Genomic DNA, 14,051 nt, shown 5'->3' on the forward strand with positions numbered 1-14,051 from the left:
TTATAAGGGAAAAACTACGCTTTTTTCTTCAGTTTTGTTTTTACTGCTCAGTCTTGTGTAAATATGAAAGTGTATTCATACATCCTCTTTCTGACACATACACAAATACCACGAATCTCTTGATTGTTTCTGAGCTGTAGTGGCAGCATGAAATTGTGGAGCCCTGAGTTTATTGTGCTTGGCTGATCGGCAATCTTGTGACATTTGCTGGGTGAATCTGCCTGCTGTACTCATAAATAGATATGTAGTATTGCTCTGTCGACCTTCCTGGCCTCTTACACCAGTCCCTGTCCCTGTCCCTCAGCCCTGAAAATATGGCTGCTCTGCAGCCATCTTGCCCAAGAGCTGCTAGTGTCCCTGGATTCCCATCCTCAAAGGTGCTGGACACAGTTGATGGTACTCAGGTTGAAGGCTGGCCAGTGGGCGAGAAACCTTTCCTGGAGAAGCCAGTAAGAGGGAAGCCAGAATTGAAGCTTCAGAGGAGTCAAGTCTTGGAGAAATCACTCAAAGAACAAGAAATGTTCAAACACATGATGCTAATGGTACCGGCTTGCCCACAAATAACCAGTGTACCTGGTTTTCCATCCACATCATGTTACAAATCAACAGATTTATGGGAGGAAAAGTCCAGAAGTATGCATGCTACTCTGCCGTCTTGTCCAAAAGTTGCCCGTACACAAGGGCTTCCTTCCATACAGATACCCATTACAGGAGAAACTCAAGTGAACAGAAACCCACTTTGGAAGATCCCTGAGAAGAGCAAACAAGTGGTCTATTCTCAAGAACTTGAGAGGTCACACAATGACAAAGAAATTATGAAAAATATGTTTGTTCTGGCAACAACTTGTCCAAGAGCAGCTAGTATTCCTGGATTCCCATCCAAATCGTGGTGCAAGCCAGATGAAGGACAGGCCAGGTTACAAATGGTGAATCTATTTCCAGTTTGCCCAAGAGCAGCGGGTGCATCTGGTTTCCCTTCTAAACAGACTAAGATGTCAGAAGGTGCCCGTGCAGAGGGCTGGTTTACGGACAAGAAGGTATTATGGGAAAATTCAAAGAGATCAAAACATGCCCTTCAGTCTTCTGCAACTCCATGGAAATTACCCTTAGGGAAAGAAACCATTAAACTCATGGTGTATCTTCTGCCAACTTGCCCAAGCATAGCTCGTGTTCATGGCTTTCCATCTGCACCTCGAAATAAAGGAGCAAATGATTTGATGAACAAGACAACAGGCATGATGAATCTACTGCCGTCTTGCCCAAGACATGCAAGCATTTGTGGGTTTCCATCCACAACTATGCCAGACAGAGAGGAAGCTAAAACAAACGAATGGCTAGCAGGCAAGAGGCTGTTTTTACGGAAGCGTGTAAGAATGAGACCGGAATTGAACTTCCATGCTCTTCCAGTCTGTGGAATGTCACTCACTGACAAAGAAGAACTGAACCGAATGGTGGCTATGGTGCCATCCTGCCCTCGTGTAGCCCGTGCCACCGGCTTTCCTTCTGCACCCAGATCTAAAGCGGCATGTTTTAAGGGGCAGAAGGTTCGATGTATAGTCAACATTCTTGAATCTTGCCCGAGAGCTTCCGGTGTGCCTGGACTTCCATCCATACAGATTCTGCACGCGGATGAACAGATGAGTAAGTGGCAAGAGAGAAAGAAACTATTGTGGGAGAAACCGAAGAAAAAGGAATTATTACTTTATGTTTTACCACATCATATGTCATTCAAAGACATAGAAATCCTAAAGAGAATGGTTGCTCTAGTGCCTTCCTGTCCTCATGTAGCTAGTGTCCCTGGTTTTCCATGTATAGCGCAATCCAAAGCTACTAATATCCAGATAAAAAGGGATCATAGTATGGTAAATATCCTTTCGTCTTGCCCAGGAGTTGCGAGGGTGCCTGGCTTTGCTTCAAAAAATGTTCAATACACCAAAAAAGATGCAGCGGCGGAGTGGAGATTAGACAACAGGCCTTTGTGGTTGAAGCCAGAAAAGGAAACTATGTTTTTATCAGAGGCACTGGGTGCATATGGAGGCAAAGAATTTATTAGATGTATGACTAATTTGGCACCATGTTGTCCAAGAGCAGCTAGTATTCCTGGATTCCCATCCAGACCACTTTGTAAATCAGATAAAACGCAAATAGGGTCGCTGAAAATGGTGAATCTCTTTCCGGTTTGTCCAAGAGCAGCCAGAGTATGTGGTTTTCCTTCTAGTCAAACAGCGACGTTACAGGAGACTAATGCAGAAAGATGGCTTATGTACAAGAAGCTATTATGGGAAAATGCAAGGAGGTCAAAACATATTCTTTGGTCTACATTTCAATATATTTCTCCATTAGATAAAGAAACTATAAAATGCATGGTGTCTTTAGTGCCAACCTGCCCAAGTGTAGCTAGTGTGCCTGGCTTCCCATCTGTACCTTCATCTAAAGCAACATGTGAACAAACGGAGAAGACAAAAGGTATGGTGGATCTTCTGCTATCTTGCCCAAGATATTCCAGTATTTGTGGTTTTCAGTCTATAATGGTGCCTGGAGAGGAGGGGCAGATTGAAGAGTGGCTTGGGAAGAGAAAGTCTTTGTGGGAGAAGTCAGGGAGGGAACGAATTATTTTAACCCAACAAACCAATGTAGATATGGATAGATTGTATGAAGATAACAAAGTTATTAAAAGTATGGCATATCTGTTACCGTGTTGTCCAAGAGTAGCCAGTGTTCCTGGTTTCCCATCTGCTCCACAGCCTAAGATGAAGGAAGCCTTTAACATGGTAAAGCTTTTACAGTCGTGCCCTAATTTAGCCAGTGTTCCTGGCTTCCCATCAAGAAAAGCTAACAAGGCTGAGGTAGAAGAATGGTCAGAGAGCAAAAAGATATTAATAAAGAGGCCACTGAGAGTGAGGTCAGAAATAACTATACAAACTACACAATACGTGGAGAGTTCACAGAAAGATGAAGAACTGTTGAAAAGTATGGTGGCTTTGGCACCATGTTGCCCCCAAGTTTCCAGTGTTTTTGGCTGTCCATCTGCACCACAATCCAAAGTGGCAGATTTTCAGATAAAGCAGAATCATTGTATGGTAAATAATCTGTTGTCTTACCCAAAGACGTCCACAGTTCCTGGAATTCCATCCATACAGATATTGAACACTGGGGAAGCTCAAGTAGAAGAGTGGCCTGTAGATCAGAAGGCATTGTGGGAGAAGCCTGAGAAGAAGAGATGTCTGTTTTCTTCTTCGACCATTGAGATGTCACACAAAGACAAATACAATAATAAAGGTGTGGTGGATCTGCTGCCATCTTGTCCAAGAGTTGCTAGGATTCCAGGTTTTCCCTCTTCTCAGTGCCCCTCCTCAAAGGAGACTGCAAATATGATAAGCTTTATAGCATCTTGTCCAGTAGTTTCCACTATTCCTGGATTCCCATCAACAAATGCCAATGACGGTCTTGTAGAAGAGTGGGCAGTGGATATGAGACCATTGTGGGTAAAGCAAGTGGAGAAGGAATTTTCCCTACAGTTTTCTCCAGTCCTGGATAGTTCAGCTGAGAGCACAGAAAAAATAAAAAATATGGCAACTATTGTGACATGCTGCCCAAGACAAGCTCGTATTCCTGGTTTTCCATCTCTATCATGCCCGAAAGCAGAGGAGTTCCATGAAGGCAAGGTCTTAAATATGGTTAACTTTTTATTATCATGCCCACAAGTGGCAAGCATTCTTGGTTTCCCATCCATAAAGGGTTCTAGCCCAAAGGAGGCCCAAATGGAACAGTGGGTGGTTTACAAGGGGACACTTTGGGATAAACCACCAAAGGAGCGGCTGGTACCGATCCTGAATTGGGGTGAAACATGTGAAGACACAAAAGTTTTGAAAAATATGTCTGCTCTGTTGCCATCTTGCCCACGTCTGGCTAGCGTTCCTGGTTTCCCATCTGCAACACAGCTCAGTTCAGGGAAGGCTGAAGTGGAGGAGAAGCAGTTGATGGTGGCAGCTGTACCGCCATCTTGTTTAGATGCAGCTCAAGCCATTCACCTCCCTTCTATGCAATCAGCTAAATCAGACGAGGATGGAATAGGAGAGTGGCCAGTGGACAAGGTGTCACTTTCCGAAAAGCCAGTAAAGAAACATCCTGCATGGGATCTGCAGTCTTCTCTTGCCCTCCAGGAGTTAGGTGCTGTCAAAGAAACAAGTATGGGGGTGGAACCTGAATCTCAGACCCTTGCTATTGTGACTGTGCCCTGTCAGACAGAAAGCACACCATATGCGATCATGGACAGTTGTAAAGAACTCAGATCTGACTTAGTATTGAGATTTGAAGACATAAAGGAGAAGTTAGGGTTTGGGGCTGGATCAGAGGACCCAGAGGGGGGCGCTTTTGAAATGGGGTAAGTGTGAGAGCGTACATCGCTCTCATGCAGCACGGCTTTTTACGTAAAAACAAGATTTGGCAGTGAAAGTGCTGGACTGATATCAGGCCTAAAATCGCCCTTACCTCCACCTGAAATCATATCTCTTTCTAATAGTCAAATATTGTCCCTTGTAGGTATTTCAGCCTGTTTATTTCAATCAGAACATAACTGAAATTTCTAGATTCGATCCAAGTTATAGACTAGTGTTGGTTAATCTAAACTCTATTACACTTGGAAATCTGGTAAACGAGATAGAGAAAATGATGAAAAATAACCATTTTTACAAATACATTCTATTAATATGTGCTTATGTCACTTTAAAATCATACTAAATATACTTACCATTGTCTCTTAATATAATTCCATTAAATTACATGTTTACATATTAATACATTATTTCCCCAAATCTGAATATAGCGCTCATTGCACATTGTTAAAAGAGACTGCAGGCGCATTGCGATCTCATGCCTGCTGGACTGCGTGGAGGGTCAAAAATTCTGCCTTTTGACACTTGTTTTCAGGCACTTGCACTGCAGAATCTGGCACCCTGCACCGGCAGATTTGCCTTTATTCTTGACCGTAAGAGCAAGGTGAGTCAGAGTGGCTGCTGTGTAACGTTGTGAACGGGCTTCCTTAATAATGCCACGCTGCTCACCTTTTCAGTGCATTAGCACTGTCTACACAGCTGCTTATGTGCTTGTACTTTCTGGCCTAAAGCAAAGACCTCTGTGACACTCGTATATAACTATATATAATATAGTATATACATGACTATACAACTCATGTACAACCCTTCTCTTGCCCATTGTCTTTATTCGCTGCTACTCACCCTCAGCCCCAAAGGTGTCCCTTCTGACCCTTCTGGGTCCGTCCTGCGTTATAAGGCTGAGAAGCGAAAGGAAATGAGCTCAGATACCGCCCTGAGAGCCCCCGAGGTACCCCAGCGCCCCTGTACCCCTCGTCCCTGCGCGTTTGAACCCGAGACCCTGTTCAGCCCTGCGGCGGAGTCCCGGGCTCTGGGGGAGCTTGCCCATGGCGGGACCGCGACTGCAGACGGGGAGGAAATCTGCGAGGGGAACGAGCTTCCCAACACCGCGGCCTTGTCCGTGGCCGAGAGCCCACTGCTGGGAGAATCTGGCGGGAAAACTAAGGGAGAAGAGTTAAAGCCAGGCTCTGGGTTAGAGGCCATGAAGGTGGAGACAGTTTCCATGATGAGGCAGGTGGAAATGTACGATGACGTACTGGAGGCTGTAGGGGAATACATGAAACGGGGGTAAGAGTGTTTCTGAACATAGCACTCAGCAGCCCTGCCGTGCATGGCTTTAGGCTGTACGTTTGGGAACCTCAGCTCATCAAATGTAGAAAGGGTCTTTTCGTTGCTTTTTGATGCGACTTGATGTCCGACATTGACTGTCTACTATCGTAACTAAGCAGTCCTTGTATGACTTATTGTTTGGCTCATTTACTTAATCCTAACACTGCATTTTGATGCTTTTGGCGTACGTGAAGTGTTCAAGCAAGGATCACAATTCACAAATCACAAAAAAATCTTTGGCTGTGTTTGTGATTTTATGGATTGACTAAACATTGAACATTGAAGGCATGTGAAATGCATGTGGTTATCTTTAGATTAAGTAATGAAGTAATGTGAGCAATTAATAAGAATAAATTGCAGTTCATTATTAATTCATTATATGCAGATATATTGGACATAGTTATTGTATAAAGCATGCAGACCCAGGTTGTGTGTGCGGGTGCGGTGTGTGTGTGTGTGTGATTTGTCATGTTCCCAGGAAATTAAGATTTTTAGTAACATGTTCTGAACTGTAGTAGTGTGATAATGCCTCACCTCTGACGTACAGTGTCCCTCTCCCTCAGACCGGAAAGCATGGCCACTTTGCTGCCATCTTGCCCAAGAGTGTCCAGTATCCCTGGGTTACCATCCATAAAGGTGTCCAGCATTGAGGAAGCTCAGTTAGAACAGTGGCTGGCAAACAAGAGGCTTTTGTTTGAAAAACCAAAGAGACAGAGACCAGAAAGGATGTTACATGTTTCTCCAGGCCTAAAGAGATCACTCAAAGATAAAGAAATGTTGAAAAGAATGGGTGCTTTACTGCCATCTTGCCCATATACAGCTAGTATCCCTGGCTTCCCATCAGCACCAAAACCTAAACAAGGTGATCCAAAGAAGGCTCCACATATGGCCAATATCCTGTCATCCTGTCCACATGTTGCCAGTATTCCAGGGTTTCCATCCTCAAAGACACCAGGTAGAGGGTACTCTCAGGTGGAAGAGTGGCCAGTGGATAAGAAACTATTGTGGGAGAAACCTGAGAAGAGGACAGTGCTTTCTTCTCCAAGCCTCATGAGGCCACACGAAGACGAAGAAGCTCTGGCAGGTATGTTGACTCTAGTGTCATGTTGCCCCGAAGTATCCAGAATCCCCGGCTTTCCCTCTGCTCCTCGGTCCAAAGCAGGTAATGTCCAAGAGAAAGCTCACAACATAGTCAATATTCTGCCATCTTGTCCAAGAATTGCCAGCGTACCGGGGTTTGCATCGACACACATTTTAAATTCAGGGGACGTGGGAGTAGACAGGACACCACTCTGGGAGAAGCCTGAGAAGATTAGACAGTTGTTTTCTTCTCCAAAGCTTGAGAAATCACAGACAGCCAAAGAAATTATGAAAGGTATGGTCACTTTGTTACCATGTTGTCCTGAAGCAGCCAGTGTTCCTGGGTTTCCGTCTGCACCACGGTCAAAAGCAATAGACGTACTGCAACAGAAGAGTCAGAATATGGTCAATATCCTTCCATGTTGCCCAAGATCTGCCATGCTGCCTGGCTTTGCCTCAACACAGATTCTGAGTAAAAGAGAGGACCAGCAGCTGGAAGAATGGAAATTGGACAAAACCACATTATGGGATAAACCTGCAAGGAAAAGGTCATTATTCATTTGTCAAAACACTGAAAGATCACACAAAGAAATAGAAGTTATGAAAAGAATGTTCGCTCTGGTTCCATCTTGTCCCAAATTAGCTAGTATTCCTGGATTTCCATCTGCCCCCCACCCTGAAGCAGCAGTTACTCAAATACTGAAGACCGAAAGTGTAGTAAATATTCTTCCATCTTGTCCAGAAGTTGCCAGTCTACCTGGATTTCCATCAGTCAGAGTATCTGATACAGACAAGGCCCAGGTAGAATGCTGGCATGTCAATACAAAACCATTGTGTGGGAAACCTAAGAGAAAGAGGCAAATGCTGACTCAAGTTCTTTCTCCATCATTAGATATGAAATGTGAAGGTATGTCAGCTTTGACTCCATCTTGCCCAAGTGTTGCTAGTATTCCTGGATTCCCATCTGCACCACAGTCTAAAGCAGCAACAACTCTGATGAAGAAAACTCAAAATATAGTAAATATTCTTCCATCTTGTCCAGAAGTTTCCAGGATACCTGGATTCCCGTCAGTTAAAGTATCTTATACAGACAAGGCCCAGGTAGAACGCTGGCAAGTCAGTAAGAAACCATTGTGTGAGATGCCTGTGAAAAAGAGGCAAAGACTGTCTCAGTTTCTTTCTCCCTCATTAGATATGAAATATGAACGTATGTCAGCTCTGACTCCATCTTGCCCAAGTGCTGCTCGTATTCCTGGATTCCCATCTGCACCACAGCCTAAAGCAGCAACAACTCTGATAAAGAAAACTCAAAATATTGTAAATATTCTGCCATCTTGTCCAGAACTTTCCAGGATACCTGGATTCCCATCAGTGAAGTTAACAGATACAGACAAGACCCACATAGAGTGGTGCCATATTGATAAGAATCCATTATGTGGAACACCTGTGAAAAAGAGGCAAATGATGACTCAAGTTCTTTCACCATTATTAGACATTATGAAATGTGATGGTATGTCAGCTCTGACTCCATCTTGCCCAGGTGTTGCTAGTATTCCTGGATTCCCATCTGCGCCACAGCCTGAAACTGCAGACGTGAAAGTGGACAGGTTAATGAGTATGGTGAATTTCCTGCCATCCTGTCCAAGAACTGCCTGTATGCCTGGGTTCCCATCAACATATTTCCCCAAGAGTGAAGAACAGTGGCCCGTGGACAAGACAGAATTATGGAGAAGACCTGACAAGGACATATCAATGGTTTCTTTTTCAACTCAGAAGTCACACACAGATTTTTGGAAAGACATGTGGGCTATGGTGCCCTCTTGCCCAAGATTAGCCAGTGTTCCTGGATTCCCTTCTGCGCCTCGGCCTAAAATATACGCTGTCTGCAAAAAGAAGACTGTAAGTATGGTGGACCTTCTACCAGCTTGCTCAAGAGTAGCAAGCATCCCAGGATTCCCATCCACAGAGTTACCTAATATTGAGGAGGCCCACATAGATGTGTGGCAAATCGACAACAAGCCATTATGGGTGAAGCAAAAGAAGGAAGGGCTAGCACTAGGCTTAGCTCTTGATCAAAAATATGATGACAGAGAAATTACAGATGGTATGTCCGCTCTGACGCCATCTTGCCCACATGTAGCCAGAATTCCCGGGTTTCCCTCTGCCCCACAGATCAACAATACAAAGGGCAATATAGTGGAAAAGCAGACTATGACTTCTCTACTGCCATCTTGCCCAAGGTCTAGTCTCATTCCTGGAATTCCTTCAAGAGAGCCGGTGAAATCTGACAAAGATGGAATCAAAGACTGGCAACTGTGCAAGACAGGGATGGCAGAGTATAAACTGAAGAAAAGGCATGTAGGGGATCTGCTGTCCCTGTCAGCAATACAGACATCAGATGAAAATGGAGAGATTTTTAAAAATGTTGCTCTGGCACCATGTTGCCCTGGACAAGCTAGTGTTCCAGGCTTCCCCTCAAGACGACCAAGCAGATCAGAGGGAGGTGTTGAGAAAGTGAGCGTGGGCTTTGTGTGGCCAGACGAAGGCCCCCTGGATACAGTGTAAGTTTAAGAAGATCGTTAGCTCAGAGCATGGCCAGAAGAGGCATTAAATAGGGCCTGTCAAGCACAAATGCATGTGTGTCTGTGGTGTGTGTTTTGCCGTTTGGTTTTATTCAGCTTTCTCAATGGCATTCGCCAGTACTCATTTTCCTGGTTTCTGGAAATCTGCATGTTTCCCCAGCCTAGTCTAACCTATATAGATGTCCACGTTACAGTGAAACAACATAATTGTAACCATGTAGACTGAAACTGTCACTTAAACCAATCATATACTGGCCTGTTTTGTTATTAAATTTGTATTTGTGTTTCACAGGTTTGATGTCAACCTGTGAAAAGTTAGATTTTAACTGAAAGTTATTTAACTCATTAAATGATCTGAGCATGCAGCCTTTTAGTGCTTTCTGACAGCATCCAGCTTGTGTGTGACACTAGGAACAGCAATCATTTTAATGGTATGCCCTGTTCAATGTTCAATATTCCTGACAGATTCTCAAGGAAGCCCACATCAGAGGATGTCCAGATGGTTGTAAAAATGGGCACAGATGTGGATCCCATTGATATTCCTCCCGAATTTCTCAGCAGCTTTAAAATTGAGCCATTTTCCCAGGCCCAGTGTTCCCAGAAGGAAGCACGGGCTGTGTTGGGTCATGCCTTTAATCCTGGAATAAGTGGTGAAAATGTTTTTCAAGATGGCGAGAGTCCCCTCAAGCCTTCCCCTTTCACTGCTGACCAGTCAGAGAGTCAATGGGCAGTGGAAGAGGATGATAATGAGCCAGCATTAGATCTGGCTTCAGAGTGGGAGGTAGTTGAGGTAGAAGGCTTGGAAGAAGAAGAAGATGAGGATGAGGAGGAGAAGGTTGAATCTGTCGGCATAATGGGAGCGTTTTTTGGCGTTTTTCACAGAGGGTGAGTTTGAGCTAGAAATGAAGCTCTACCCAGCACCTCTCTGGCATGTTTTCTCCACAGTAGTAAACTCAACATTAGTTTGAAGTTTAGAGTGAATATTATACATTTTGAGTTGTGTCTCTTACTGAGGTTCGTGTATAGCAGTGACGATGTGGCTTATAATCTGAATGTTGCTGATATGCAGAATGTTATTTTTTTTATCATTAGTGAAGCCAGCTTCCGCATTTTAAGCAGTAGCATTTAGTCTTTATTCATATTCATAACAGAAAACGAAGCAGACAGTCAAAAATGGCAATCTTCTCAAACAAATATAATTTTGTTATACTTATAATAGCCAATATAGCTGTGAATACGACTAAATATATAATAAAAACAATTTGTAGATGCATGCTGTAATAAGGTATAATCTAATATATACTGTATATGTAAATATTTTTGTAAGAGTTTATATCTAGTCACTGATTTAAGTGTTCCTGTCTCACAGTTATGAGACAATGGCTTCAATATTGCAGTCATCTGGCTCAGATGATCTTGCAGACAGCCCTAAAGACAGCTCTTCAGGAGAGCCAGAGGCTTTGTTCCCCCAACCTGGGACTCTGTCACCTGAAGACCATTGTAGTCCTTCTGACAAGTCCTCAAGGTTTAGGGAGGAACCAGAAGAGAAAGAGGTACCCGGGCATGAGGAGGTTGCCAAAGATGATTGGATGGAACACACTGCTGCTGCTGAACCAGACACATGTGTCCTGGAAGAGGAAATGAGAGGAGAGGAATCTCAGTCTCCTCCTCCATCTCCATCACCACTTCAAGAGAGAGGAGGTGCATTCTTTGATGGTGGAGGTCAGGGCTGCATGAAAAAATGGCCACCCCTGACTGAAGCTGACCTGGATGAAATGTCTGATGATGAATGCTGCAGGGAGACTGATGATGAGGAGGCCCCTCTAATCTTTGACCGTCGAACTTGGAAGGAGGACAAAGAATCTAATGATGAAGAGGACTTGGAGCCAGTTTTGGGAGTGAGGGACACGGCAGAGGAGGCCGATTTTAGGAGGGAGAACGAGGAAGTGGGCATAGTGATATCAGCATCTTTACCTCTGGACAGGGGGTGAGTGTCCTGAGGGGGCTCACCCTCACCCCCCCCCCCCAACACTACTTGACTGCATGGCTTGAGAAGACATATACATTAACTAACCAACAATTAATCATTTTTGTTCTATTTTGATTTAATAAAATGGTGGCTGCACTTCTGTGTGTGAAGAGCTGAACACTTTGTTGGTTTTACACTGGACATGATGGATTTGATGGCGCACTCTAAGGTTTTAACTAATTCACAGTGTGTACTTCCCTGTCTGATAAGTCAGCTGGGTTAGTCAACTGCATGTGTGTGATTCAATAAGAAAGAGAAGACTTGGGTGTGCGAACTGTATTGTCTTTTTTTTTGTAATATTGATAATTTTCATGAGTAAACAGGTTGTGCTGTTTTGCGTTCCCATTTCACCTCTATTTGAAAGAAAAGTGATGACGGTCTAATGAATGCCACAGCCATTTCATGAAATTGGCATGAAGCAGCATGAACATTTTGTAATGTATAAGGGACCGCTGTGACCTTAAAACTTGGTTCTGTGTCCCTGTCCTTCAGCCCTGAGGTTTTAACTGCCGTATCCCAGCTGACTGATCCAAAAATTTCCAGTACCCCTACTGGCCAGCCTGCCTTGGAGGAGTCCCAGGTGGATGGGAAACCAAGAGCGGATGGAATAACCCAACAACAGGAAATAGATTCCGACAGCTCCCATCAAAAAGACTCCCCTGTCTCACTTACCAAAATAGTTCCACCCCTACGTCGCAAAAAGTCAAAGGACATCCTGCAAGAGGTGTCCGAACACAAATTATCCCCTGAATGGGTTGATCAGGAGACAGCCTCCGTCATAGTTGGAGCAGTCCCACCTCGCCGTTCCAAGAAGAAAAATGACATTCCTGAGATGTCCCTCCATGAAGTTTCCCAAGGCGGCATTGGTCAGGAGTCAGCCTCTGGTCTGGCTACTGAAAAGCTGGTCCCGCCTCCACGCACTAAGAAGGCTGTCCCTCCTGCAGAGGGACTGAATAAAGCAGGGGATGCTGTGCATGTGGATATTGCCCCGGAGACACTGAAGAACGAGAGAGAAGAATCTTCTTTCTTCACCACGTCTCCAGCCAAGCCAGAGACCCTGCAGCCAGAGTACCTGGAGAGCCAGGCTATAACGGGCCAATCACAGACACTTCCTCTTGAGGCCTCGTGCGGCTCAGAGGGTGAACAGCCCGCTGCAGAGGAAAGCTTGCCGGTGGTGAAAATGCGGAAGAAGCACCGGGAACCCGCAAGTTTGCCAGTCCCAATGCCACGGGTAAAGAAACGATTGAGTGCCACCTTCCCGGATGACACTCCGCCCCAAAGCCCCTCTGGAACGTCCCCGCCTGGTGTCCCCGAAAGTAGTCTAGTCCCCTTCCAGGGGGCCGAACAACCTACCGCTCAGGAGGTGGATTCGATGACGACGGTCAAAGGATTGGTACCACCTCGCCGCAGCAGAAAGAGCGTGCCTAGACAGGAAGTAGCCCAAGACGGCATCGGTCAGACCGCTGGTGCTCTGCTGGCTCCAGAGCTGGTTCCACCCCGGCGCAGCAAAAAGGGCAGGCCTCTTTCAGGGGAATTGCCCAAGGTTGGGGATGCTGCCGGTGAGGATCTGCCTGAGATGGATACCCAACAGCTGGACCCCTCGTGTCCAGCCGCTCTGGCTGAAGCTGAATTCCGGGACGGGAAGAAGGAAGTGGAGAGCTCGGTGGTGATAATGCGGCAGACGAAAGAGGAGCCTTCAGACTTCCCGGTACCTCTGCCTCGTGCGAAGAAACGCCCGAGTGCCTCGTTTCGGGAAGATGCCCAAATCCTCGGTTCATCCCCGTTTTCTGTGATAGGTGACAACGAGAGCAAGCGATCCTCTGCCTGGGGCAGCGATCAGTCTTCCAATCAGGAGGAGCTCTCTGTTTCGGGCGGCAGTGAAGGTTTTCTCCTGTCAGACTCCGACGTGGATGCGGATGTTCATTTGAAGGGGCTGGAGACGGAGAGCGAAGGTTTTGTGTTGACAGACATGGGTGCGGACGTGGAAGCCAGTGAGGAAGAGCTGGACTCAACCCTCTGTCCCCAAACCGAAGAGGACCTCACTTTGACTGCTTCCACAGAGGAGAGGGCTGATGAGGAGAAAGAAACAGAGATGGTGTCAAAAGCAGATACTGAAAGGGAGGAGATGGAGTTTGAAGGATGGGAGAAAGTAACAATGAGTACATCTACTGTTACCTTTGGTGAAGACAGGTAAGTTATGGATGCATAGTCACTAGCATCCAGTATGCACTATGATCATTTAATGCCTGTCTCAGTTGTTCAAAAAATAATCTTGAAATTTGGTTTGGGACAAAAATGTGTTTTGATTGCAACATGAAAGAGTATTGTACATATAGTGTATGTTTATATTCCTATGCTGCTGCACCCAGTCTACAGTGTAGATTGGCGTTACGAAAATATTTGTGACTACAGTGTAACCGACCTGGGAAAACAAAATGTATGCTTACTGTGATTACTATGGCGTCATTATTAGATATTCAACTTATGGAAACACCAAAATTTCATGTTGAATATTGACTTGGTTAATGTTCAAGTCAAAACTGGTTATTCATTTGTGTATTAAGTTAAAATATAAAAGTGTCATTTAAACTGACTTAATTGATGTTTCCTTTCTTACGTATGCTTCATTTTTCAGCT

The 14,051-nt window shown here is 45.0% G+C and overlaps 1 protein-coding gene across 7 annotated transcripts in view; it reads left to right on the forward strand.

Annotated features, from left to right (window-relative positions):
• Nucleotides 1-14,051, forward strand: part of ehbp1l1a (EH domain binding protein 1-like 1a) — a 46,035-nt gene that overhangs the window by 22,666 nt on the left and 9,318 nt on the right. For 2 of the 7 annotated variants that reach the window (XM_064325725.1, XM_064325727.1), the window contains 7 exons: nt 305-4,384; nt 4,930-4,998; nt 5,244-5,681; nt 6,287-9,364; nt 9,851-10,270; nt 10,755-11,372; nt 11,907-13,604. The exons of 1 other annotated variant lie outside the window; for it this stretch is intronic. In XM_064325725.1, coding sequence (XP_064181795.1) covers nt 305-4,384; nt 4,930-4,998; nt 5,244-5,681; nt 6,287-9,364; nt 9,851-10,270; nt 10,755-11,372; nt 11,907-13,604 — 10,401 coding nt within the window. The remainder of the gene's footprint in view (nt 1-304; nt 4,385-4,929; nt 4,999-5,243; nt 5,682-6,286; nt 9,365-9,850; nt 10,271-10,754; nt 11,373-11,906; nt 13,605-14,051) is intronic. 4 more of the 7 variants (XM_064325726.1, XM_064325728.1, XM_064325729.1 and 1 more) reach the window with 4 other exon arrangements.

The sequence above is a fragment of the Anguilla rostrata genome, chromosome 3 (assembly GCF_018555375.3).
Source record: "Anguilla rostrata isolate EN2019 chromosome 3, ASM1855537v3, whole genome shotgun sequence".
NCBI lineage: Eukaryota > Metazoa > Chordata > Actinopteri > Anguilliformes > Anguillidae > Anguilla > Anguilla rostrata.